We start from the raw sequence: 27,994 nt of genomic DNA on the forward strand, positions 1-27,994 counted from the left end.
GGGTGGAGCTCCGGCGCCGTGTGCGCATGCGCCGCGGCGCTGCCTACCGATTTTTCTCATTTGCGCACGCGTGGTTGGCACGGATACCGCGCATGCGCAGTGCTGGGAAAGGGCAGGCTCCGCTGCGACGACGCATGCGCACATCTGGCTGCGGCTGCGCCTTCTCAGTGCGCATGCGCCTAACCAGCCGCGCGGTCGTGCCGCACGTGGAGTTCGAAGGACGCGATCGCCGTGGAAACGGCGCATGCGCATTGGTATCCACGTGGCGCAACCCCAGTCTACGCATGCGCAGAACGTTTGCATGGAGACGGCGCATGCGTAAAGTACCCAGCGAGACTGCGCGGGGTGAACCGCGCATGCGCTGTGTATCGGCGCGCGCTTCCCACCACCCCGCGGCCTTATGACGTCATCTTTCCGCGCCAGAGAGACGCGACAAAATGGCGGCGCCCTGCGAGGAGGATCCGGAGGCGGCGGAACGGGGCTGTGTGTCACCCGCGGGACCCCGGCGAGCCCGGCAGCTGCTTCATATGAGCGTTCTGTCTCAGAGCCCTTCCCCTTGCGGGAGGTATTTGGCTGCGGGGAATAACTACGGCGAAGTGGCGATTTTCGGGTTGGCGGCGGCGCTGGGAGCCGGGGCTACAGAGGAGAGCAAAAAGCCGCTGTTCTGCTTCCGGGGTGAGAGGTCGTTGGGGGTGGGGGATTTTGGGGGGGGGAGGAGAAAGCGGTCCCGGGGTTATGGTGGAGGGGTGGACCCACAATGCCTTGCGGCAGCCAACATGGCGGCCGGGGCTCCCATCATTCCCATTTGCCCCGTTTCCTTTGGCCACGCCCCCTCTCAAGCGGTTGGCCACGCCCACTTTGACCCCGTGACCCCTGTCTCCCACTCTCTTTGACCTCCGACCCCTGACCCCAAACTCTTTGGACATGTGACCCCTAAGCTCGCTCCCATTGGCCCTGCCCGGACTCCTCCCTGTTTGACCTCTGACCCCTGACCTCATTCTTTCACCCTGTTCCCTGTGAACCTGCTTTGACCCCAGCTTGACCTCTGACCCCTGACCCCACCCCCTTTAGCCCCGCCCTTTAACCCCAACTCCATTGACCCCCACTCCAATTGGCCCTGCCTTGACCCCTGACCCCGCCCCCTTTGACCTCTGACCCCTGACCCCACTCCCATTAACTCTGCATCTTCGTTTGACCTCTGACCCCACCTGTTCACCCCATTCCCCTTCACCCTGCCCTGACCCCGCCCCCTTTGACCGCTGACCCCTGACCCCATTCCCTTTGACCCCAACCCCATTGACCCTGCCCTGACCCCGCCCCCTTTAGCCCCACCCTTTGCCCCCAGCCCCATTAACCCCCACTCCCATTGCCCCTACCAGAGCCCTGACCCCGTGCCCTTTGACCCCATGCCCTTTGACCCCGTAACCTTTGACCCCGTGCCCTTTGACCCCTGGCAGCACACCGAGGCCCAGTGTACGCCTTGGCTTGTGGGGAGAAGCAGCTGCTGAGCGCCAGCGATGGGGAAGTGCGGGCTTGGAACTGGGCTGACCTGGCCAAAAAGGTGACCTCTGACCCCTGACCTCTGACCCCTGACCCCCTCAGGGGGCGGGAGAGGGGTGGCTGTGGGCTGACGGTGTGGGGTTTGGACCCCTGTAGGGCTGCAAAGAGGTGTGGACCAGGAGACCCCCGTGCAGGTGAGACCCCAAAGTGTGACCCCAAAATATGACCCTGAGTGACCCCAAAGTGTGACCCCAAATAACCCCGAATTGTGACCCCGAGTGACCCCAAATTAGGACTTCAAGTAACCCCAATTTATGACCCAGAATGACCCCAAGTTGTGACCTCAACTGACCCCAAAATGTGACCCCAAATAACCCCAAATTGTGACCCTGAGTGACCCCAAATTAGGACTTCAAGTAACCCCAATTTATGGCCCAGAATGACCCCAAGTTGTGACCCCAAGTGACCCCAAAATGTGACCCCAAATAACCCCAAATTGTGACCCTGAGTGACCCCAAATTAAGACTTCAAGTAACCCCAATTTATGACCCAGAATGACCCCAAGTTGTGACCCTGAGTGACCCCAAAAACGTGACCCCAAATAACCCCAAATTTGACCCTGAGTGACCCCAAGTTGTGACCCCAAGTGACCCCAAAATGTGACCCCAAATAACCCCAAATTGTGACCCTGAATGACCCCAAATTATTATTTCAAGTAACCCCAATTTATGACCCAGAATGACCCCGAATTGTGACCCTGAGTGACCCCAAATTAGGACTTCAAGTAACCCCAATTTATGACCCAGAATGACCCCAAGTTGTGACCTCAACTGACCCCAAAATGTGACCCCAAATAACCCCAAATTGTGACCCTGAGTGACCCCAAATTATTATTTCAAGTAACCCCAATTTATGACCCAGAATGACCCCAAGTTGTGACCCCAAGTGACCCCAAAAACGTGACCCCAAATAACCCCAAATTGTGACCCTGAGTGACCCCAAGTTGTGACCCCAAGTGACCCCAAAAACGTGACCCCAAATAACCCCAAATTGTGACCCTGAGTGACCCCAAGTTGTGACCCCAAGTGACCCCAAAAACGTGACCCCATATAACCCCAAATTGTGACCCTGAGTGACCCCAAATTAGGACTTCAAGTAACCCCAATTTATGACCCAGAATGACCCCAAGTTGTGACCTCAACTGACCCCAAAATGTGACCCCAAATAACCCCAAATTTGACCTCGACTGACCCCAAAATGTCACCCCAAATGACCCCAAAATGTGGCCCTGATTGACCCCGAATTGTGACCCCAAAATATGACCCCCATTGACCCCCAAATGTGACCCCAAATAACCCCAAATTGGGACCCCAAATTGGGACCGCACAGTATGACCCCGAGTGACCCCAAAATGTGACCTTGAGTGACCCCAAAGGACCCCAAAACTCACCCTGCTTTCCCTTATTTTCCCCCATTTCTCCCCCCCAAAATCCCATTTCCCCCCACCCCCCCAATTTCATTTCTTCCCCTCCCCCCAATCCCATTTCACCCCCCCCAAAATCCCATTTTTCCAATCCCATTTCCCCCCTCCAAAATCCCATTTCCCCCCCCAATCCCAATTTCTGCTCCCCCACAACCCCATTTCCCCCCCCATAACATTTCCCCCCCCGAAATCCCATTTCACCCCCCCCAAATCCCATTTCACCCCCCCCAAATCCCATTTCTCCCCCCCCAAAATCCCATTTCTCACCCCAAATCCCATTTCACCCCCCCCAAAATCCCATTTTTCCAATCCCATTTCCCCCCCCCCAAATCCTTTTTCCTCCCTCCAAAATCCCTTTTCTCCCCTCCCCCAAATCCCATTTCTCCCCCCCCCCAACCCCATTTCCCCACCCCAAAATCCCATTTTTCCCCCCCCAATCCCATTTCCCCCCCCAATCCCAATTTCTGCTCCCCCCCAACCCCATTTCCCCCCCCCCAAATCCCATTTCACCCCCCCAAAATCCCATCTTTCCAATCCCATTTCTCCCCCCCAAAATCCCATTTCCCCCCCCCAACCCCATTTCCTCCCCCCAATCCCATTTCCCCCCCCGAAATCCTATTCCCCCCCCCAAAATCCCATTTCACCCCCCCATCCCATTCCCCCCCCCAATCCCATTCCACCCCACCCCCCCAAAATCCCATTCCCCCCCCCAAAATCCCACTCCCCCCCCCCCAATCCCATTTCCACCCCCAAATCCCATTCCCCCCCCCAATCCCATTTCACCCCCCCCATCCCATTCCCCCCCCCCCAAATCCCATTTCACCCCCCCCAAAATCCCATTTCCCCCCCCCAAATCCTATTCCCCCCCCCAAAATCCCATTTCACCCCCCCCATCCCATTTCCACCCCCAAATCCCATTCCCCCCCCCAAAATCCCATTCCCCCCCCCAATCCCATTCCACCCCACCCCCCCGCATCCCATTTTCCCCCCGCATCCCATTTCACCCCCCCCAATCCCATTCCCCCCCCCAAAATCCCATTCCCCCCCCCAAAATCCCATTTCTCCCCCCCCCAAAATCCCACTTCTCCCCCCCCAATCCCATTTCTCCCCCCCCAATCCCATTTCTCCCACCCCAAAATCCCATTCCCCCCCCAAAATCCCATTTCCCCCCCCCATCCCATTCCCCCCCCAATCCCATTTCTCCCCCCCCCAAAATCCCATTCCCCCCCCCCTCCCAATCCCATTTTTCCCCCCCCATCCCATTTCCCCCCCCAAATCCTATTCCCCCCCCAAAATCCCATTTCCCCCCCCAACCCCATCCCCCCCCATCCCATTTTCCCCCCCAAATCCCATTTTTTTCCCCCCCAAAAACGTTTCCATGCCCCCCCACCCCCCCCCCACAACCCCCTTGTGTCCCCCCCCCCCCATCCAACCCCCTGCCCTCCCCCCCCCCCAGGAGCAGTTTGGAGGTCCCGGAAATCAACAGCATTCAGATCAACCACAGGGTGAGCAGCGCTGATGACGTCACCGTGATGACGTCACCATGATGACGTCACAGCCATGACGTCATCACGTGGTTCTCAACCCCCCCCCCAATTTTCCTGCCCCCCCCCCCCCAGGACAACTCGCTGGTGATGGCGGGGGGGGACGGAGTCGTCAGGGTGATGGATTTGGAGAGCGGGGTCTTCACTGTGAGTTGGGGGGGGGGGGGGGGGGAGATTTTGGGGGGGGGGGGAGGTTTGGGGGGGGGGTTGGGGGGGTTAGGGGGCTTGGGGGGGGGTATTTGGGGGTCTGGGGGGGGCGCAGTGGGGTATTTGGGGGGCAATGGGGAATGGGGGGGCAATGGGGGCTTCGGGGGAGGGCAATGGGTGTCTATGGGGGTATTTGGGGGTCTGGGGGGGTCTGGGGGGGGCAGTGGGGTATTTGGGGGTCTGGGGGGGGGCAGTGGGGAATGGGGGGCAATGGGGGCTTCGGGGGGGGGCAATGGGTGTCTATGGGGGTATTTGGGGGTCTGGGGGGGTCTGGGGGGGGCAGTGGGGTATTTGGGGGTCTGGGGGGGGGCAGTGGGGAATGGGGGGCAATGGGGGCTTCGGGGGGGGGCAATGGGTGTCTATGGGGGTATTTGGGGGTCTGGGGGGGTCTGGGGGGGGCAGTGGGGTATTTGGGGGTCTGGGGGGGGGCAGTGGGGAATGGGGGGCAATGGGGGCTTGGGGGGGGGCAGTGGGGGTCTATGGGGGTATTTGGGGGTCTGGGGGGGGGCAGTGGGGAATGGGGGGCAATGGGGGCTTGGGGGGGGGCAATGGGGGTCTATGGGGGTATTTGGGGGTCGGGGGGGGCAGTAGGGTCTATGGGGGGCTGGGGGGGGTAGTGGGGATATTTAGGGGTCTGGGGGGGGCAGTGGGGAATGGGGGGGCACTGGGGGCTTGGGGGGGGGCAATGGGGTTCTATGGGGGTATTTGGGGGTCTGGGGGGGGGCAATGGGGGTCTATGGGGGTATTTGGGGGTCTGGGGGGGGGAAGTGGGGTATTTGGGGGGCAATGGGGGTCTATGGGGGGCAGGGGGGGCTGGGGGGGGGTAGTGGGGGTCTATGGGGGTATTTGGGGGTCTGGGGGGGTCTGGGGGGGGCAGTGGGGTATTTGGGGGTCTGGGGGGGGCAGTGGGGGTCTATGGGGGGCAATGGGGGTCTGGGGGGGGGAGTGGGGAATGGGGGGCAATGGGGGCTTGGGGGGGGCAATGGGGGTCTATGGGGGTCTGGGGGGGGGAGTGGGGAATGGGGGGCAATGGGAGCTTGGGGGGGGCAATGGGGGTGTATGGGGGTATTTGGGGGTCGGGGGGGGGCAGTAGGGTCTATGGGGGGCTGGGGGGGGTAGTGGGGATATTTGGGGGTCTGGGGGGGGCAGTGGGGAATGGGGGGGCAATGGGGTTCTATGGGGGTATTTGGGGGTCTGGGGGGGGGCAATGGGGGTCTATGGGGGTATTTGGGGGTCTGGGGGGGGGAAGTGGGGTATTTGGGGGGCAATGGGGGTCTATGGGGGGCAGGGGGGGCTGGGGGGGGGTAGTGGGGGTCTATGGGGCTATTTGGGGGTCTGGGGGGGTCTGGGGGGGGCAGTGGGGGTCTATGGGGGTATTTGGGGGTCTGGGGGGGAGCAATGGGGTCTATGGGGGTATTTGGGGGTCTGGGGGGAGCAATGGGGTCTATGGGGGGATGGGGGGGGCAGTGGGGATATTTGGGGGCATTTTGGGGGCTGGGGGGGGAATGGGGTTCTGAGGGGGGGTCTGAGGGGGGGTCTATGGGGTTCTGTAGGGCCTGGGGGGCAGTGGGGGGGTCTGGGGGGGGGGGGGGGGGCAATGGGGCTGAATGGGATTTATGGGGTTTCATGAGAATCTATGGGGCTCTATGGGGTCTCTGGGGGGTTTTGGGGGGTTCTATGGGGTTTTTTATTTGGGGGGGGGGGGGGATCCCAATGTTTACCCCCTCCCCAAATCCCAGCATGAACTGCGGGGTCACCGGGACTGCGTGCACTGCCTGGCTCTGCGGGACCCCCCCCAGTGTCTTTCGGGGGGGGAGGACGGCACCGTGCGTCTGTGGGGTGAGTGGGACCCCCAAAAGTGTCCCCAATGTGTCCCCTCCCCAAAAGACCCCAGGAAATGACCCCAAAACGACCCCAAAACGGCCCCAAAACAGCCCTAAATGGCCCCAAATGTCCCCAGATTGTCCCCTCCCCAAAAGACCCCAGGAAATGTCCCCAAAATGACCCCAAAACGGCCCCAAATGACCCCAAATTGTCCCCTTCCCAAAACGACCCCAGGAAACGACCCCAAAACGGCCCCAAAATGGCCCCAAATGACCCCAAAATGGCCCCAAATGACCCCAAATGTCCACAAATGTCCCCAAAGTGTCCCCTCCCCAAAAGACCCCAGGAAATGACCCCAAAATAACCCCAAAATGGCCCCAAAATGACCCCAAATGGCCCCAAAATGGCCCCCAAAAGACCCCAAAATGACCCCAAATGTCCCCTCCCCAAAAGACCCCAGGAAATGACCCCAAAATAACCCCAAAATGGCCCCAAATGGCCCCAAAATGGCCCCCAAATGGCCCCAAAATGACCCCAAATGTCCCCTCCCCAAAAGACCCCAGGAAATGACCCCAAAATGACCCCAAAATGGCCCCAAATGGCCCCAAAATGACCCCAAAATGACCCTAAATGGCCCCAAATGGCCCCAAATTGTCCCCTCCCCAAAAGACCCCAGGAAATGACCCCAAAATGGCCCCCAAATTGTCCCCAAATGTCCCCTCCCCAGTGTCCCCATCAAATGGCCCCAAAAGATCCCATGAAATGGCCCCAAATGTCCCCAAATTGTCCCCAAATGCGCCATGAAATGAGTCTCAAATGTCCCCCAACGTCCCCAAATGTCCCCAAACATCCCCCAACGTCCCCAAATGTCCCCAAATTGTCCCCAAACGTCCCATGAAATGAGTCTCAAATGTCCCCGAACGTCCCCCAACATCCCCAAATGTCCCCAAATTGTCCCCAAATGTCCCATGAAATGAGTCCCAATGTCCCCAAACATCCCCCAATGTCCCCAAATGTCCCCAAATTGTCCCCAAATGTCCCATGAAATGAGTCTCAAATGTCCCCCAACGTCCCCAAATGTCCCCAAACGTCCCCCAATGTCCCCAAATGTCCCCAAATTGTCACCAAACATCCCATGAAATGTCCCCCAACGTCCCCCAACGTCCCCAAATGTCCCCAAATGTCCCATGAAATGAGTCCCAAATGTCCCCCAACGTCCCCCAACGTCCCCAAATGTCCCCAAATGTCCCCAAATTGTCCCCAAACATCCAATGAAATGAGTCTCAAATGTCCCCCAACGTCCCCCAATGTCCCCAAATTGTCCCCAAATGTCCCATGAAATGAGTCCCAAATGTCCCCCAATGTCCCCAAATGTCCCCAAATTGTCCCCAAATGTCCCATGAAATGAGTCTCAAATGTCCCCAAATGTCCCCAAATTGTCCCCAAATGTCCCATGAAATGAGTCTCAAATGTCCCCCAACGTCCCCAAATGTCCCCAAATTGTCCCCAAACGTCCCATGAAATGAGTCTCAAATGTCCCCCAACGTCCCCCAACGTCCCCAAATGTCCCCAAATTGTCCCCAAATGTCCCATGAAATGAGTCTCAAATGTCCCCAAATGTCCCCAAATGTCCCCAAATGTCCCCAAATTGTCCCCAAATGTCCCATGAGTCCCAAATGTCCCCAAATGTCCCCAAATTGTCCCCAAATGTCCCATGAAATGAGTCCCAAATGTCCCCAAATGTCCCCAAATGTCCCCAAATTGTCCCCAAATGTCCCATGAGTCCCAAATGTCCCCAAATGTCCCCAAATGTCCCCAAATTGTCCCCAAATGTCCCATGAAATGAGTCTCAAATGTCCCCAAATGTCCCCAAATTGTCCCCAAATGTCCCATGAAATGAGTCTCAAATGTCCCCAAATGTCCCCAAATGTCCCCAAATTGTCCCCAAATGTCCCATGAAATGAGTCTCAAATGTCCCCAAATGTCCCCAAATTGTCCCCAAATGTCCCATGAAATGAGTCCCAAATGTCCCCAAATGTCCCCAAATGTCCCCAAATTGTCCCCAAATGTCCCATGAAATGAGTCCCAAATGTCCCCCAACGTCCCCAAATGTCCCCAAATGTCCCCAAATTGTCCCCAAATGTCCCATGAAATGAGTCTCAAATGTCCCCAAATGTCCCCAAATTGTCCCCAAATGTCCCATGAGTCCCAAATGTCCCCAAATGTCCCCAAATTGTCCCCAAATTGTCCCCAAATGTCCCATGAAATGAGTCTCAAATGTCCCCCAACGTCCCCAAATGTCCCCAAACGTCCCCCAATGTCCCCAAATGTCCCCAAATTGTCACCAAACATCCCATGAAATGTCCCCCAACGTCCCCCAACGTCCCCAAATGTCCCCAAATTGTCCCCAAATGTCCCATGAAATGAGTCTCAAATGTCCCCAAATGTCCCCAAATGTCCCCAAATGTCCCCAAATTGTCCCCAAATGTCCCATGAAATGAGTCTCAAATGTCCCCAAATGTCCCCAAATGTCCCATGAAATGAGTCTCAAATGTCCCCCAACGTCCCCCAACGTCCCCAAATGTCCCCAAATGTCCCCAAATGTCCCCAAATTGTCCCCAAATGCGCCATGAAATGAGTCTCAAATGTCCCCCAACGTCCCCAAATGTCCCTAAACGTCCCCCAATGTCCCCAAACATCCCCAAATGTCCCCAAATTGTCCCCAAATGTCCCATGAAATGAGTCTCAAATGTCCCCAAATGTCCCCAAATTGTCCCCAAATGTCCCATGAAATGAGTCTCAAATGTCCCCAAATGTCCCCAAATGTCCCCAAATTGTCCCCAAATGTCCCATGAAATGAGTCTCAAATGTCCCCAAATGTCCCCAAATTGTCCCCAAATGTCCCATGAAATGAGTCCCAAATGTCCCCAAATGTCCCCAAATGTCCCCAAATGTCCCCAAATTGTCCCCAAATGTCCCATGAAATGAGTCCCAAATGTCCCCCAACGTCCCCAAATGTCCCCAAATGTCCCCAAATTGTCCCCAAATGTCCCATGAAATGAGTCTCAAATGTCCCCAAATGTCCCCAAATTGTCCCCAAATGTCCCATGAGTCCCAAATGTCCCCAAATGTCCCCAAATTGTCCCCAAATTGTCCCCAAATGTCCCATGAAATGAGTCTCAAATGTCCCCCAACGTCCCCAAATGTCCCCAAACGTCCCCCAATGTCCCCAAATGTCCCCAAATTGTCACCAAACATCCCATGAAATGTCCCCCAACGTCCCCCAACGTCCCCAAATGTCCCCAAATTGTCCCCAAATGTCCCATGAAATGAGTCTCAAATGTCCCCCAACGTCCCCAAATGTCCCCAAACGTCCCCCAATGTCCCCAAATGTCCCCAAATTGTCACCAAACATCCCATGAAATGTCCCCCAACGTCCCCCAACGTCCCCAAATGTCCCCAAATGTCCCCAAATGTCCCCAAATTGTCCCCAAACATCCCATGAAATGAGTCTCAAATGTCCCCCAACGTCCCCCAATGTCCCCAAATTGTCCCCAAATGTCCCATGAAATGAGTCTCAAATGTCCCCCAACGTCCCCAAATGTCCCCAAATGTCCCCAAATGTCCCCAAATGTCCCATGAAATGAGTCTCAAATGTCCCCAAATGTCCCCAAATTGTCCCCAAATGTCCCATGAAATGAGTCTCAAATGTCCCCCAACGTCCCCAAATGTCCCCAAACGTCCCCCAATGTCCCCAAATGTCCCCAAATTGTCCCCAAATGTCCCATGAAATGAGTCTCAAATGTCCCCCAACGTCCCCAAATGTCCCCAAACGTCCCCCAATGTCCCCAAATGTCCCCAAATTGTCACCAAACATCCCATGAAATGTCCCCCAACGTCCCCCAACGTCCCCAAATGTCCCCAAATGTCCCATGAAATGAGTCCCAAATGTCCCCCAACGTCCCCCAACGTCCCCAAATGTCCCCAAATGTCCCCAAATTGTCCCCAAACATCCAATGAAATGAGTCTCAAATGTCCCCCAACGTCCCCCAATGTCCCCAAATTGTCCCCAAATGTCCCATGAAATGAGTCCCAAATGTCCCCCAATGTCCCCAAATGTCCCCAAATTGTCCCCAAATGTCCCATGAAATGAGTCCCAAATGTCCCCCAATGTCCCCAAATGTCCCCAAATTGTCCCCAAATGTCCCATGAAATGAGTCTCAAATGTCCCCAAATGTCCCCAAATTGTCCCCAAATGTCCCATGAAATGAGTCTCAAATGTCCCCCAACGTCCCCAAATGTCCCCAAATTGTCCCCAAACGTCCCATGAAATGAGTCTCAAATGTCCCCCAACGTCCCCCAACGTCCCCAAATGTCCCCAAATTGTCCCCAAATGTCCCATGAAATGAGTCTCAAATGTCCCCAAATGTCCCCAAATGTCCCCAAATGTCCCCAAATTGTCCCCAAATGTCCCATGAGTCCCAAATGTCCCCAAATGTCCCCAAATTGTCCCCAAATGTCCCATGAAATGAGTCCCAAATGTCCCCAAATGTCCCCAAATGTCCCCAAATTGTCCCCAAATGTCCCATGAGTCCCAAATGTCCCCAAATGTCCCCAAATGTCCCCAAATTGTCCCCAAATGTCCCATGAAATGAGTCTCAAATGTCCCCAAATGTCCCCAAATTGTCCCCAAATGTCCCATGAAATGAGTCTCAAATGTCCCCAAATGTCCCCAAATGTCCCCAAATTGTCCCCAAATGTCCCATGAAATGAGTCTCAAATGTCCCCAAATGTCCCCAAATTGTCCCCAAATGTCCCATGAAATGAGTCCCAAATGTCCCCAAATGTCCCCAAATGTCCCCAAATTGTCCCCAAATGTCCCATGAAATGAGTCCCAAATGTCCCCCAACGTCCCCAAATGTCCCCAAATGTCCCCAAATTGTCCCCAAATGTCCCATGAAATGAGTCTCAAATGTCCCCAAATGTCCCCAAATTGTCCCCAAATGTCCCATGAGTCCCAAATGTCCCCAAATGTCCCCAAATTGTCCCCAAATTGTCCCCAAATGTCCCATGAAATGAGTCTCAAATGTCCCCCAACGTCCCCAAATGTCCCCAAACGTCCCCCAATGTCCCCAAATGTCCCCAAATTGTCACCAAACATCCCATGAAATGTCCCCCAACGTCCCCCAACGTCCCCAAATGTCCCCAAATTGTCCCCAAATGTCCCATGAAATGAGTCTCAAATGTCCCCAAATGTCCCCAAATGTCCCCAAATGTCCCCAAATTGTCCCCAAATGTCCCATGAAATGAGTCTCAAATGTCCCCAAATGTCCCCAAATGTCCCATGAAATGAGTCTCAAATGTCCCCCAACGTCCCCCAACGTCCCCAAATGTCCCCAAATGTCCCCAAATGTCCCCAAATTGTCCCCAAATGCGCCATGAAATGAGTCTCAAATGTCCCCCAACGTCCCCAAATGTCCCTAAACGTCCCCCAATGTCCCCAAACATCCCCAAATGTCCCCAAATTGTCCCCAAATGTCCCATGAAATGAGTCTCAAATGTCCCCAAATGTCCCCAAATTGTCCCCAAATGTCCCATGAAATGAGTCTCAAATGTCCCCAAATGTCCCCAAATGTCCCCAAATTGTCCCCAAATGTCCCATGAAATGAGTCTCAAATGTCCCCAAATGTCCCCAAATTGTCCCCAAATGTCCCATGAAATGAGTCCCAAATGTCCCCAAATGTCCCCAAATGTCCCCAAATTGTCCCCAAATGTCCCATGAAATGAGTCCCAAATGTCCCCCAACGTCCCCAAATGTCCCCAAATGTCCCCAAATTGTCCCCAAATGTCCCATGAAATGAGTCTCAAATGTCCCCAAATGTCCCCAAATTGTCCCCAAATGTCCCATGAGTCCCAAATGTCCCCAAATGTCCCCAAATTGTCCCCAAATTGTCCCCAAATGTCCCATGAAATGAGTCTCAAATGTCCCCCAACGTCCCCAAATGTCCCCAAACGTCCCCCAATGTCCCCAAATGTCCCCAAATTGTCACCAAACATCCCATGAAATGTCCCCCAACGTCCCCCAACGTCCCCAAATGTCCCCAAATTGTCCCCAAATGTCCCATGAAATGAGTCTCAAATGTCCCCAAATGTCCCCAAATGTCCCCAAATGTCCCCAAATTGTCCCCAAATGTCCCATGAAATGAGTCTCAAATGTCCCCAAATGTCCCCAAATGTCCCATGAAATGAGTCTCAAATGTCCCCCAACGTCCCCCAACGTCCCCAAATGTCCCCAAATGTCCCCAAATGTCCCCAAATTGTCCCCAAATGCGCCATGAAATGAGTCTCAAATGTCCCCCAACGTCCCCAAATGTCCCTAAACGTCCCCCAATGTCCCCAAACATCCCCAAATGTCCCCAAATTGTCCCCAAATGTCCCATGAAATGAGTCTCAAATGTCCCCAAATGTCCCCAAATTGTCCCCAAATGTCCCATGAAATGAGTCTCAAATGTCCCCAAATGTCCCCAAATGTCCCCAAATTGTCCCCAAATGTCCCATGAAATGAGTCTCAAATGTCCCCAAATGTCCCCAAATTGTCCCCAAATGTCCCATGAAATGAGTCCCAAATGTCCCCAAATGTCCCCAAATGTCCCCAAATGTCCCCAAATTGTCCCCAAATGTCCCATGAAATGAGTCCCAAATGTCCCCCAACGTCCCCAAATGTCCCCAAATGTCCCCAAATTGTCCCCAAATGTCCCATGAAATGAGTCTCAAATGTCCCCAAATGTCCCCAAATTGTCCCCAAATGTCCCATGAGTCCCAAATGTCCCCAAATGTCCCCAAATTGTCCCCAAATTGTCCCCAAATGTCCCATGAAATGAGTCTCAAATGTCCCCCAATGTCCCCAAATGTCCCCAAACGTCCCCCAATGTCCCCAAATGTCCCCAAATTGTCACCAAACATCCCATGAAATGTCCCCCAACGTCCCCCAACGTCCCCAAATGTCCCCAAATGTCACATGAAATGAGTCCCAAATGTCCCCCAACATCCCCCAACGTCCCCAAATGTCCCCAAATTGTCCCCAAATGTCCCATGAAATGAGTCCCAAATGTCCCCCAACGTCCCCCAATGTCCCCAAATGTCCCCAAATGTCCCCAAATTGTCCCCAAACATCCCATGAAATGAGTCTCAAATGTCCCCCAACGTCCCCCAATGTCCCCAAATTGTCCCCAAATGTCCCATGAAATGAGTCTCAAATGTCCCCCAACGTCCCCAAATGTCCCCAAATGTCCCCAAATGTCCCCAAATGTCCCATGAAATGAGTCTCAAATGTCCCCAAATGTCCCCAAATTGTCCCCAAATGTCCCATGAAATGAGTCTCAAATGTCCCCCAACGTCCCCAAATGTCCCCAAACGTCCCCCAATGTCCCCAAATGTCCCCAAATTGTCACCAAACATCCCATGAAATGTCCCCCAACGTCCCCCAACGTCCCCAAATGTCCCCAAATGTCCCATGAAATGAGTCTCAAATGTCCCCCAACATCCCCCAACGTCCCCAAATGTCCCCAAATTGTCCCCAAATGTCCCATGAAATGAGTCTCAAATGTCCCCAAATGTCCCCAAATGTCCCCAAATTGTCCCCAAATGTCCCATGAAATGAGTCTCAAATGTCCCCAAATGTCCCCAAATGTCCCATGAAATGAGTCTCAAATGTCCCCCAACGTCCCCCAACGTCCCCAAATGTCCCCAAATGTCCCCAAATGTCCCCAAATTGTCCCCAAATGCGCCATGAAATGAGTCTCAAATGTCCCCCAACGTCCCCAAATGTCCCTAAACGTCCCCCAATGTCCCCAAACATCCCCAAATGTCCCCAAATTGTCCCCAAATGTCCCATGAAATGAGTCTCAAATGTCCCCAAACGTCCGCCAACGTCCCCAAATGTCCCCAAACATCCCCAAATTGTCCCCAACGTCCCCCCGTTGCAGATCTGCGTCACGGCTCCCAGGTGCAGGTGATCGAGGTGCACAAATACCCGGTGAGTGGGGGGGCACGGGGGGACAATTTGGGGACACTTTGGGGTCTTTGGGTGACACTTTGGGGGCTCTGGGTGACGCTTTGGGTCTCTGGGTGACGCTTTGGGGCTCCAGGTGACACTTTTGGGCTCCAGGTGACACTTTTGGGTCTTTGGGTGACACTTTTGGGGTTTGGAGTGACGTTTGAGGTCTCCAGCTGACACTTTTGGGGATCCAGGTGACACTGGACCCCCAGTGGACACATTTTCTGAGTGACAATTTGGGGTTCTGGGTGACACTTTTGGGTCTCTGGGTGACAATTTGGGGTCTCTGGGTGACACTTTGGGGCTCCCGGTGACACTTTTGGGGTTTCCAGGTGACACTTTTGGGGTTTTGGGTGACAATTTAGGTTTCCGGGTGACACTTTTGGGGTTTTAGGTGACACTTTTGGGGTTCTAGGTGACACTTTTGGGTCTCTGGGTGACGCTTGGGGTCTTTGGGTGACAATTTGGGGCTCCAGGTGACACTTTTGGGCTCCAGGTGACACTTTTGGGTCTTTGGGTGACACTTTTGGGGTTTGGAGTGACGTTTGAGGTCTCTGGGTGACACTTTTGGGTCTCTGGGTGACACTTCTGGGTCTCTGGGTGACAATTTGGGGTTCCAGGTGACACTTTTGGGATTCTGGGTGACAATTCGGGGCTCCAGGTGACAATTTGGGGCTCTGGGTGACACTTTTGGGGTCATTAGGTGACCTTTTTTGATCTTTGGGTGACACTTTTGGGGCTCCAGGTGACACTTTTGGGGCTCTGGGTGACATTTTGGGTGTCCAGGTGACACTTTTGGGATTCTGGGTGACAATTCGGGGCTCCAGGTGACACTTTAGGGTCTCTGGGTGACATTTGGGTTTCCAGTTGACAATTTTTGGGGCTCTGGGTGACACTTCCGGGGCTCTGGGTGACACTTTTGGGATTCTGGGTGACAATTTGGGGTTCTGGGTGACACTTCTGGGGTTCTAGGTGACACTTTTGGGTCTCTGGGTGACACTTTTGGGCTTCCAGGTGACACTTTTGGATCATTAGGTGACATTTTTGGGTCTCTGGGTGACAATTTGGGGTTCTGGGTGACACTTTTGGGTCTTTGGGTGACACTTTTGGGATTCTGGGTGACACTTCTGGGGTTCTAGGTGACACTTTAGGGTCTCTGGGTGACACTTTTGGGTCTCTGGGTGACACTTTTGGGTCTCTGGGTGACACTTTTGGGATTCTGGGTGACAATTTGGGGCTCCAGGTGACACTTTTGCGGCTCTGGGTGACACTTTTGGGTCTTTGGGTGACACTTTTGGGATTCTGGGTGACAGTTTGGGGCTCTGGGTGACACACTGGGGTCTCTGGGTGACACTTTGGGGCTCCCGGTGACACTTTTGGGGTTTCCAGGTGACACTTTTGGGGTTTTGGGTGACAATTTAGGTTTCCGGGTGACACTTTTGGGGTTTTAGGTGACACTTTTGGGGTTCTAGGTGACACTTTTGGGTCTCTGGGTGACGCTTGGGGTCTTTGGGTGACACTTTTGGGGTTTGGAGTGACGTTTGAGGTCTCTGGGTGACACTTTTGGGTCTCTGGGTGACACTTCTGGGTCTCTGGGTGACAATTTGGGGTTCCAGGTGACACTTTTGGGGTTCTAGGTGACACTTTTGGGTCTCTGGGTGACGCTTGGGGTCTTTGGGTGACACTTTTGGGGTTTGGAGTGACGTTTGAGGTCTCTGGGTGACACTTTTGGGTCTCTGGGTGACACTTCTGGGTCTCTGGGTGACAATTTGGGGTTCCAGGTGACACTTTTGGGATTCTGGGTGACAATTCGGGGCTCCAGGTGACAATTTGGGGCTCTGGGTGACACTTTTGGGGTCATTAGGTGACCTTTTTTGATCTTTGGGTGACACTTTTGGGGCTCCAGGTGACACTTTTGGGGCTCTGGGTGACAGTTTGGGTGTCCAGGTGACACTTTTGGGATTCTGGGTGACAATTCGGGGCTCCAGGTGACACTTTAGGGTCTCTGGGTGACATTTGGGTTTCCAGTTGACAATTTTTGGGGCTCTGGGTGACACTTTTGGGCTTCCAGGTGACACTTTTGGGGTTCTGGGTGACACTTTTGGGTCTCTGGATGACACTTTTGGGTCTTTGGGTGACACTTTTGGGATTCTGGGTGACAGTCTGGGGCTCTGGGTGACACACTGGGGTTCCGGGTGACAATTTGGGGTTCTGGGTGACACTTTTGGGTCTTTGGGTGACACTTTTGGGGTTTTGGATGACAATTTAGGTTTCCGGGTGACACTTTTGGGTCTCTGGGTGACACTTTTGGGGTCATTAGGTGACATTTTCGGGTCTCTGGGTGACAATTTGGGGTTCCAGGTGACACTTTTGCGGCTCTGGGTGACACTTTTGTGTCTTTGGGTGACACTTTTGGGATTCTGGGTGACAATTTGGGGCTCCAGGTGACACTTTTGGGGCTCTGGGAGACACTTCTGGGCTTCCAGGTGACACTTTTGGATCATTAGGTGACATTTTTGGGTTTCTGGGTGACACTTTTGGGTCTTTGGGTGACACTTTTGGGATTCTGGGTGACACACTGGGGTTCCGGGTGACAATTTGGGTCTCTGGGTGACAATTTGGGTCTCTGGGTGACACTTTTGGGTCTCTGGGTGACACTTTTGGGGTCATTAGATGACACTTTTGGGTCTCCGGGTGACAATTTGGGGTTCCAGTTGACAATTTTTGGGGCTCTGGGTGACACTTTTGGGTCTTTGGGTGACACTTTTGGGATTCTGGGTGACAATTTGGGGCTCTGGGTGACACTTTTGGGGCTCTGGGAGACACTTTTGGGGTTTTGGGTGACACTTTTGGGGTTTTGGGTGACACTTTTGGGATTCTGGGTGACACTTTTGGGTCTTTGGGTGACAGTTTGGGTCTCTGGCTGACACACTGGGGTTCTGGGTGACAATGTGGGGTTCTGGGTGACACTTTTGGGACGTCCCCAACTTCCCCCCCTCCCAAAAAAAACCAGGAGTGCAGCCGCCCCCAGCACGGGAAGTGGATCCGCTGCGTGGCCACCGACTCCGACTGGATGGTGAGCAGATTTGGGGCAAATCTGGGCAGATTTGGGGTTTTGGGGGCTTTTGGGGGGATTTGGGGTTTTTTTGGTGGGGGAGTGGGGAGCTTTAGGGGGGAATTTGGGGCTTTTTGGGGGGTGAATCTGTGGCTTTTGGGGGGGAAATTTGAGCTTTTGGGGGGGAAATCTGGGGAGCTTGGGGGGATTTGGGGTTTTTAGGGGGGATTTGGGGGCATTTGGGGGTAAATTTGGGGCTTTTGGGAGGGGAGTTTGGGGATCTTGGGGGGGATTTGGGGCTTTTGGGGGGATTTGGGGTTTTTTGGGGGGGATTTGGGGCTTTTGGGGGGATTTGGGGTTTTTTGGGGGGGAGTGGGGAGCTTTAGGGGGGGATTTGGGGTTTTTTTGGGGGTGAATCTCTGGCTTTTGGGGGGAAATTTGAGCTTTTGGGGGGAAATCTGGGGGTCTTGGGGGGAATTTGGGGTTTTTAGGGGAGATTTGGGGGTTTTAGGGGAGATTTGGGGTTTTTGGGGGTAAATTTGGTGCTTTTGGGAGGGGAATTTGGGGATCTTGGGGGGGATTTGGGGCTTTTGGGGTGGATTTGGGGTTTTTGGGGGGTCAATCTGTGGCTTTTGGGGGGAAATTTGAGCTTTTGGGGGGGAAATCTGGGGGTCTTGGGGAGGATTTGGGGTTTTTAGGGGAGATTTGGGGTTTTTAGGGGGGATTTGGGGTTTTTTTTTGGGGGGAGTGGGGAGCTTTAGGGGGGGATTTGGGGTTTTTTGGGGGGTGAATCTGTGGCTTTTGGGGGGAAATTTGAGCTTTTGGGGGGGAAATCTGGGGAGCTTGGGGGGATTTGGGGTTTTTTGGGGGGATTTGGGGTTTTTAGGGGAGATTTGGGGTTTTTGGGGGTAAATTTGGTGCTTTTGGGAGGGGAATTTGGGGATCTTGGGGGGGATTTGGGGCTTTTGGGGTGGATTTGGGGTTTTTGGGGGGTCAATCTGTGGCTTTTGGGGGGAAATTTGAGCTTTTGGGGGGGAAATCTGGGGGTCTTGGGGAGGATTTGGGGTTTTTAGGGGAGATTTGGGGTTTTTAGGGGGGATTTGGGGTTTTTTTTTGGGGGGAGTGGGGAGCTTTAGGGGGGGATTTGGGGTTTTTTGGGGGGTGAATCTGTGGCTTTTGGGGGGGAAATTTGAGCTTTTGGGGGGGAAATCTGGGGAGCTTGGGGGGATTTGGGGTTTTTTGGGGGGATTTGGGGTTTTTAGGGGAGATTTGGGGTTTTTGGGGGGTAAATCTGTGGCTTTTGGGGGGGAAATCTGGGGGTCTTGGGGGAGATATGGGGCTTTTGGGGGGACTTGGGGTTTTTGGGGGCGATTTGGGGTTTTTTTGGGGGGGGAGTGGGGAGCTTTAGGGGGGGATTTGGGGCTTTTGGGGGGGGAGTGGGGAGCTTTAGGGGGGGATTTGGGGTTTGGGGGGGATTTGGGGTTTTTGGGGGGGGAGTGGGGAGCTTTAGGGGGGGATTTGGGGCTTTTTGGGGGGTGAATCTGTGGCTTTTAGGGGGGAAATTTGAGCTTTTGGGGGGGAAATCTGGGGAGCTTGGTGGGAATTTGGGGTTTTTAGGGCAGATTTGGGGTTTTTAGGGGGGATTTGGGGTTTTGGGGGGGTAAATATGGGGCTTTTGGGAGGGGAGTTTGGGGATCTTGGGGGGGATTTGGGGCTTTTGGGGTGGATTTGGGGTTTTTGGGGGGTCAATCTGTGGCTTTTGGGGGGGAAATCTGGGAGTCTTGGGGGGAATTTGGGGTTTTTAGGGGAGATTTGGGGTTTTTGGGGGTAAATTTGGTGCTTTTGGGAGGGGAGTTTGGGGATCTTGGGGGGGATTTGGGGCTTTTGGGGGGATTTGGGGTTTTTTGGGGGGCAGTGGGGAGCTTTAGGGGGGGATTTGGGGCTTTTTGGGGGGTGAATCTGTGGCTTTTAGGGGGGAAATTTGAGCTTTTGGGGGGGAAATCTGGGGAGCTTGGGGAGGATTTGGGGTTTTTTGGGGGGATTTGGGGGCATTTGGGGGTAAATTTGGGGCTTTTGGGAGGGGAGTTTGGGGATCTTGGGGGGGATTTGGGGCTTTTGGGGGGGATTTGGGGTCTTTGGGGGGGGATTTGGGGTTTTTGGGGGGTGAATCTGTGGCTTTTAGGGGGGAAATTTGAGCTTTTGGGGGGGAAATCTGGGGAGCTTGGTGGGAATTTGGGGTTTTTAGGGCAGATTTGGGGTTTTTAGGGGGGATTTGGGGTTTTTGGGGGTAAATTTGGTGCTTTTGGGAGGGGAATTTGGGGATCTTGGGGGGGATTTGGGGCTTTTGGGGTGGATTTGGGGTTTATGGGGGGTCAATCTGTGGCTTTTGGGGGGAAATTTGAGCTTTTGGGGGGGAAATCTGGGGGTCTTGGGGGGAATTTGGGTTTTTTTAGGGGGGATTTGGGGTTTTTAGGGGGGATTTGGGGTTTTTGGGGTGGATTTGGGGCATTTGAGGGGTAAATCTGTGGCTTTTGGTGGTAAATTTGGGTCTTTTTGGAGGGGAGATTTGGGATTTTGGGGGCGAATTGGGGTTTATGGGGGGGAATTGGGAGCTTTAGGGGGGATTTGGGTTTTTTTGGGGGTAAATTTGGGGTTTTGGGGAGGGGAGCCTGGGGATCTTGGGGGGGATTTGGGGCTTTTGGAGGAGATTTGGGGTTTTTGGGGGGGGAGTGGGGAGCTTTAGGGGGGGATTTGGGGTTTTTGGGGGGGTGAATCTGTGGCTTTTGGGGGGGAAATTTGAGCTTTTGGGGGGGAAATCTGGGGAGCTTGGGGGGATTTGGGGTTTTTTGGGGGGATTTGGGGTTTTTAGGGGGGATTTGGGGTTTTTGGGGGGTAAATCTGTGGCTTTTGGGGGGGAAATCTGGGGGTCTTCGGGGAGATATGGGGCTTTTGGGGGGACTTGGGGTTTTTGGGGGGGATTTGGGTTTTTTTTGGGGGGGGAGTGGGGAGCTTTAGGGGGGATTTGGGGTTTTTTGGGGGGTGAATCTGTGGCTTTTGGGGGGAAATTTGAGCTTTTTGGGGGGGAAATCTGGGGAGTTTGGGGGGATTTGGGGTTTTTAGGGGGGATTTGGGGTTTTGGGGGGGTAAATATGGGGCTTTTGGGAGGGGAGTTTGGGGATCTTGGGGGGGATTTGGGGCTTTTGGGGTGGATTTGGGGTTTTTGGGGGGTCAATCTGTGGCTTTTGGGGGGGAAATCTGGGAGTCTTGGGGGGAATTTGGGGTTTTTAGGGGAGATTTGGGGTTTTTGGGGGTAAATTTGGTGCTTTTGGGAGGGGAGTTTGGGGATCTTGGGGGGGATTTGGGGCTTTTGGGGGGATTTGGGGTTTTTTTTGGGGGGGAGTGCGGAGCTTTAGGGGGGGATTTGGGGTTTTTTGGGGGGTGAATCTGTGGCTTTTGGGGGGAAATTTGAGCTTTTGGGGGGGAAATCTGGGGAGCTTGGGGGGATTTGGGGTTTTTTGGGGGGATTTGGGGTTTTTAGGGGAGATTTGGGGTTTTTGGGGGTAAATTTGGTGCTTTTGGGAGGGGAATTTGGGGATCTTGGGGGGGATTTGGGGCTTTTGGGGTGGATTTGGGGTTTTGGGGGGGTGAATCTGTGGCTTTTGGGGGGAAATTTGAGCTTTTGGGGGGGAAATCTGGGGAGCTTGGGGAGGATTTGGGGTTTTTTGGGGGGATTTGGGGTTTTTAGGGGGGATTTGGGGTTTTTGGGGGGTCAATCTGTGGCTTTTGGGGGGGAAATCTGGGGGTGTTGGGGGAGATATGGGGCTTTTGGGGGGACTTGGGGTTTTTGGGGGGGATTTGGGTTTTTTTTTGGGGGGGAGTGGGGAGCTTTAGGGGGGGATTTGGGGTTTGGGGGGGATTTGGGGTTTTTTGGGGGGGGAGTGGGGAGCTTTAGGGGGGGATTTGGGGTTTTTTGGGGGGTGAATCTGTGGCTTTTGGGGGGGAAATTTGAGCTTTTGGGTGGGAAATCTGGGGGTCTTGGGGGGAATTTGGGGTTTTTAGGGGTAAATTTGGGGCTTTTGGAAGGAGAGATTTAGGATTTGGGGGCATTTGGGGGTAAATTTGGGTCTTTTGGGAATAGAAGATTTGGGATTTTGGGGGGGATTTGGGGTTTTTTGGGGGGGATTTGGGAGCTTTAGGGGAGGATTTGGGCTTCTTGGGGTGGTTTTGGGGTTTTTGGGGGGTAAATCTGTGCCTTTTGGGGGTAAATTTGGGTCTTTTTAGAGGGCAGATTTGGGATTTTGGGGGGGATTTGGGGTTTTTTGGGGGGATTTGGGAGCTTTAGGGGGGATATGGGGTCTTTGGGTTGGATTTGGGGTTTTTGGGGTCTTTTTGGGGCTGGTCCCACCCCCTCTGTCCCCCCCAGGTGTGCGGGGGGGGTCCGGCTCTGACTTTATGGCATCTGCGCTCCGTCACCCCCACCACCGTCTTCCCTTTGGCTCCGGGGCAGCAGCACGTCCTGTTCCACCAGGACCTGGTCAGTGCCATCCCATAATGCCCCATAGCGCCCCATAGCGCCCCATAGCGCCCATAGCACCCTATGGCACCCTATAGGACCCCATAGCATCCCATTGTACCCTATGGCACCCCATAGCACCCCATATCACAGCAGCACGTCCTGTTCCACCAGGACCTGGTCGGTGCCATCCCATAATGCCCCATAATGCCCCATAGCGCCCCATAGCGCCCATAGCACCCCATAGTGCCCCATAGCACCCCATGGCACCCCATAGCACCCCATAGCACAGCAGCCCGTCCTGTTCCACCAGGACCTGCTCAGTGCCATCCCATAATGCCCCATAGTGCCCCATAGCGCCCCATAGCGCCCCATAGCACCCTATAGGACCGCATAGCATCCCATTGTAACCCATGGCACCCTATAGGACCCCATAGCACCCTATGGCACCCCATAGCACCCCATATCACAGCAGCACGTCCTGTTCCACCAGGACCTGGTCGGTGCCATCCCATAATGCCCCATAGCGCCCCATAGCGCCCATAGCACCCATAGCACCCCATAGCGCCCCATAGCACCCCATAGCACCCCATGGCACCTCATGGCACCCCATAGCACCCAGTGCCACCCCATAGCACCCCATAGCACCCCATAGCACCCCATGGCACCCCATAGCACCCCATAGCACAGCAGCACGTCCTGTTCCACCAGGACCTGGTCGGTGCCATCCCATAATGCCCCATAGTGCCCCATAGCGCCCCATAGCACCCTATAGCACCCTATGGCACCCTATAGGACCCCATAGCACCCTATAGCACCCTATGGCAGCCTATAGGACCCCATAGCACCCCATATCACAGCAGCACGTCCTGTTCCACCAGGACCTGGTCAGTGCCATCCCATAATGCCCCATAGCGCCCCATAGCGCCCCATAGCGCCCCATAGCACCCCATGGCACCCCATAGCACCCCATGGCACCCTATGGCACCCCATAGCACCCTATGGCACCCCATAGCACCCTATGGCACCCCATGGCACCCCATAGCACCCCATATCACAGCAGCACGTCCAGTTCCACCAGGACCTGCTCAGTGCCATCCCATAATGCCCCATAGCGCCCCATAGCTCCCATAGCACCCCATAGCACCCTATAGCACCCCATAGCACCCTATAGGACCCCATTGTACCCTATGGCACCCTATGGCACCCCATATCACAGCAGCACGTCCTGTTCCACCAGGACCTGGTCAGTGCCATCCCATAATGCCCCATAGCACCCCATAGCACCCCATGGCACCCCATGGCACCCTATAGGACCCCATAGCGCCCCATAGCACCCCATGGCACCCCATGGCACCCTATAGCACCCCATAGCGCCCCATAGCACCCCATGGCACCCCATGGCACCCCATAGCACCCCATAGCACCCCATAGCACCCCATAGCACCCTATAGGACCCCATAGCGCCCCATAGCACCCCATGGCACCCCATGGCACCCTATAGCACCCCATAGCACCCCATAGCACCCCATAGCACCCTATAGGACCCCACAGCACCCCATAGCACCCCATATGACAGCAGCACATCCTGTTCCACCAGGACCTGGTCGGTGCCATCCCATAATGCCCCATAGCGCCCCATAGCACCCTATGGCACCCCACAGCACCCCATAGCGCCCCATATGACAGCAGCACATCCTGTTCTACCAGGACCTGCTCAGTGCCATCCCATAATGCCCCATAGCGCCCCATAGCACCCTATGGCCCCCCATAGAACCCCATGGCACCCAATAGGACCCCATGGCACCCCATAGCACCCTATAGCACCCTATGGCACCCTATAGGACCCCATAGCATCCCATTGTACCCTATGGCACCCCATAGCACCCCATATCACAGCAGCACGTCCTGTTCCACCAGGACCTGCTCAGTGCCATCCCATAGCGCCCCATAGCGCCCATAGCACCCCATGGCACCCTATAGGACCCCATAGTAACCTATGGCACCCTATAGGACCCCATAGCACCCCATAGCACCCCATAGCACAGCAGCACATCCTGTTCCACCAGGATCTGCTCAGTGCCATCCCATAATGCCCCATAGCGCCCCATAGCACCCTATGGCACCCCATAGAACCCCATGGCACCCTATAGGACCCCATGGCACCCCATAGCACCCTATAGAACCCCATAGCATCCCATTGTACCCTATGGCACCCCATAGCACCCCATAGCACAGCAGCACGTCCTGTTCCACCAGGACCTGGTCAGTGCCATCCCATAATGCCCCATAGTGCCCCATAGCTCCCCATAGCACCCCATAGCACCCTATGGCACCCTATAGGACCCCATAGCATCCCATTGTACCCCATAGCGCCCCATAGCACCCCATATCACAGCAGCACGTCCTGTTCCACCAGGACCTGGTCGGTGCCATCCCATAATGCCCCATAGCGCCCCATAGCACCCCATGGCACCCCATGGCACCCTATAGGACCCCATAGTAACCTATGGCACCCTATAGGACCCCATAGCACCCCATAGCACCCCATAGCACAGCAGTACGTCCTGTTCCACCAGGACCTGCTCAGTGCCATCCCATAACGCCCCATAGCGCCCCATAGCACCCTATGGCACCCCACAGCACCCCATAGCGCCCCATAGCACCCCATGGCTCCCCATAGCGCCCCATAGCGCCCCATAGCACCCCATAGCACCCCATAGCACAGCCGCACGTCCTGTTCCACCAGGACCTGCTCAGTGTTGCCCCATTTCTGCCCCCATTTCTGCCCCCATTTCTGCCCCTATCCCCCCCATTTTTCCCCCCAGCCCCCCATTTCTGCCCCCCCCCCCCAATTAACGGCCCCCCTTTGCCCCCCCAGCTCCTGGCCTGTGCTCAGAGCTCCCATTTCTGCCCCCACCCCCCCATTTCTGCCCCATTTCTGCCCCCATTTCTGCCCCTATCCCCCCCATTTCCCCCCCCCCCCATTTCTGCCCCCATTTCTGCCCCTGTCCCCCCCATTTTTATCCCCACCCCCCCATTTCTGCTCCCATTTCTGCCCCCATCCCCCCATTTCTGCCCCCATTTTTCCCCCCATCACCCCATTTCTGCCCCCATTTCTGCCCCTCTCCCCCCCATTTTTGCCCCCAGCCCCCCATTTCTGCCCCCCCCCCCATTAACGCCCCCCCTTTGCCCCCCCAGCTCCTGGCCTGTGCTTAGGGCTCCCATTTCTGCCCCCACCCCCCCATTTCTGCCCCATTTCTGCCCCCATTTCTGCCCCTATCCCCCCCATTTTTCCCCCCAGCCCCCCATTTCTGCCCCCCCCCCCACTAACGCCCCCCCTTTGCCCCCCCAGCTCCTGGCCTGTGGTCAGGGCTCCCATTTCTGCCCCCCCCCCCATTTCTACCCCCATTTCTGCCCCTATCCCCCCCATTTCTGCCCCCAGCCCCCCATTTCTGCCCCCCCCCCCCCCACTAACGCCCCCCCTTTGCCCCCCCAGCTCCTGGCCTGTGGTCAGGGCTCATCCCTCCACCAGCTGCAGCTCAGTGGGGAACTGAGGGGCCGCGTTCCCTGCACCCCCCCGGCGCTGCGCTGCCTCTGCCTGCACCCCCCCGCCCCCGAGCACAAGGTGGGGGTCCCTATGGGGGTCTATGGGGTCCCTATGGGGGTCTATGGGGGTCTGGGGGTGTCTATGGGGGTCTATGGGGTCCCTATGGGGGTCTATGGGGGTCTGGGGGTCTCTATGGGGGTTTATGGGGTCCCTATGGGGGTGTGGGAGTCTCTATGGGGCTCTATGGGGTCCCCATGGGGGTCTATGGGGTCCCTGTGGGGGTGTGGGGGTCTCTATGGGGGTCTATGGGGTCCCTATGGGGCTCTGTGGGGTTTCTATGGGGGTCTATGGGGTCCCTATGCGGCTCTGTGGGGTTTCTATGGGGGTCTATGGGGGTCTGTGGGGTCTCTATGGGGGTCTATGGGGTCCCCGTGGGGGTCTATGGGGTCCCTATGGGGGTCTATGGGGGTCTGGGGGTCTCTATGGGGGTTTATGGGGTCCCTATGGGGGTGTGGGGGTCTCTATGGGGGTCTATGGGGTCCCCATGGGGGTCTATGGGGTCCCTATGGGGGTTTATGTGGGTCTATGGGGACCCTATGGGGGTCTATGGGGGTCTGGGGGTCTCTATGGGGGTCTATGGGGTCCCCGTGGGGGTCTATGGGGTCCCTAGGGGGCTCTGTGGGGTTTCTATGGGGGTCTATGGGGGTCTGGGGGTCTCTATGGGGGTTTATGGGGTCCCTATGGGGGTGTGGGGGTCCCTATGGGGGTTTATGGGGTTCTATGGGGTCCCTATGGGTGTCTATGGGGTTCTATGGGGTCCCTATGGGAGTCTATGGGGTCCCTATGGGGGTGTGGGTGTCTCTATGGGGGTCTATGGGGTCCCTATGGGGCTCTGTGGGGTTTCTATGGGGGTCCCTATGGGGGTCTGGGTGTCCCTATGGGGGTCTATGGGGTCCCTATCGGGGTGTGGTGGTCCCTATGGGGGTTTATGTGGTTCTATGGGGTCCCTATGGGTCTCTATGGGGTCCCTGTGGGGGTCTATGGGGTCCCCGTGGGGGTCTATGGGGTCCTTAAGGGGGTCTGGGGGTCCCCATGGAGGTCTATGGGGTCCCTATGGGGGTGTGGGGGTCCCTATGGGGGTCTATGGGGTCTGTATGGGGGTTTATGTGGGTCTATGGGGTGTCTATGGAGGTCTATGGGGTCCCTATGGGGCTCTGTGGGGTTTCTATGGGGGTCTATGGGGGTCTGGGGGTCCCTGTGGGGGTCTGTGGGGTCTCTATGGGAGTCTATGGGGGTCTGGGGGTCCCTATGGGGGTTTATGGGGTCTCTATGGGGGTCTGAGGGGCTTTTCTGGGAGTTTGGGGGTCTCTATAGGGGTTTATGGGGTCTCTATGGGGTCCCTATGGGGGTTTATGGGGTCCCTAAGGGGGTGTGGTTGTCTCTATGGGGTCTCTATGGGGGTCTATGGGTCCCCATGGGGGTCTATGGGGTCCCTATGGGGGTCTATGGGGTCCCTAAGGGGGTCTGAGGGTCCCTATGGAGGTTTATGGGGTCTCTATGGGGGCCTGGGGGTCTCTATGAGGGTCTATGGGGTCCCTATGGGGGTCTATGGGGTCCCTAAGGGGGTCTGGGGGTCCCTGTGGGGGTTTATGGGGTCCCTATGGGGGTCTGGGGGTCCCTATGCGGGTTTATGGGGTCTCTATGGGGTCCCTATGGGGGTCTATGGGGACTCTATGGGGGTCTGGGGGTCCCTATGGGGATTTATGGGGTCCCTATGGGGGTCTGGGGGTCTCTATGGGGGTTTATGGGGTCTCTATGGGGTCCCTTTTGGGGGTCTATGGGGTCTCTATGGGGGTCCCTATGGGGTCTGGGGGTCCCTGTGGGGTCTCTATGGGATTTGGGGGTCCCTGTGGGGTCCCTATGGGGTCTGGGGGTCACTGTGGGGTCTCCATGGGTTTTGGGGGTCTCTATGGGGTTTGTGGGGTCTCTATGGGGTCACTATGGGGTCTGGTGTCTGTGGGGTCCCTATGGGGTCCCTATGGGGTCCCTATGGGGTCTCTGTGGGGCTGACCCCCCCTCCTTTCCCCCCCCCAGGTTCTGACAGCTGCAGGGAACAGCCCCAAAATCGACGTCTTCACCAACCTGGGCTACCGCGCCTTCTCCTTGGCCTTCACCTGACACACAGCCCCCCCAGAAACCCCACAGACCCTCCAAAGACCCCACAACCCCCCCAGAAACCCCACAACCCCCCCTGAAACCCCA

At 55.6% G+C, this 27,994-nt stretch overlaps 1 protein-coding gene across 2 annotated transcripts; it reads left to right on the forward strand.

The window, feature by feature from the left end:
- The first annotated feature begins 170 nt into the window (after nucleotides 1-170).
- Nucleotides 171-27,992, forward strand: THOC6 (THO complex subunit 6). 2 transcript variants are annotated; one of them, XM_090130403.1, is made up of 12 exons: nucleotides 171-323; nucleotides 424-675; nucleotides 1,458-1,561; nucleotides 1,657-1,694; nucleotides 4,440-4,488; nucleotides 4,603-4,674; nucleotides 6,474-6,573; nucleotides 14,544-14,593; nucleotides 17,628-17,690; nucleotides 22,093-22,203; nucleotides 25,682-25,810; nucleotides 27,827-27,990. In XM_090130403.1, exons 2-12 carry the CDS (start codon nucleotides 438-440, stop codon nucleotides 27,908-27,910), a joined length of 1,038 nt encoding a protein of 345 aa, XP_089986529.1. In that variant the 5' UTR covers nucleotides 171-323; nucleotides 424-437; the 3' UTR covers nucleotides 27,911-27,990. The 2 variants fall into 2 exon arrangements, with proteins under 2 accessions (XP_089986529.1, XP_089986530.1); XM_090130404.1 differs by lacking the exons at nucleotides 171-323; nucleotides 25,682-25,810 and having other exon boundaries at nucleotides 27,827-27,992.
- Nucleotides 27,993-27,994: the final 2 nt, after the last annotated feature.

Source organism: Phasianus colchicus, chromosome 40, assembly GCF_987193195.1.
Source record: "Phasianus colchicus chromosome 40, bPhaCol1.hap1.1, whole genome shotgun sequence".
Classification (NCBI taxonomy): domain Eukaryota; kingdom Metazoa; phylum Chordata; class Aves; order Galliformes; family Phasianidae; genus Phasianus; species Phasianus colchicus.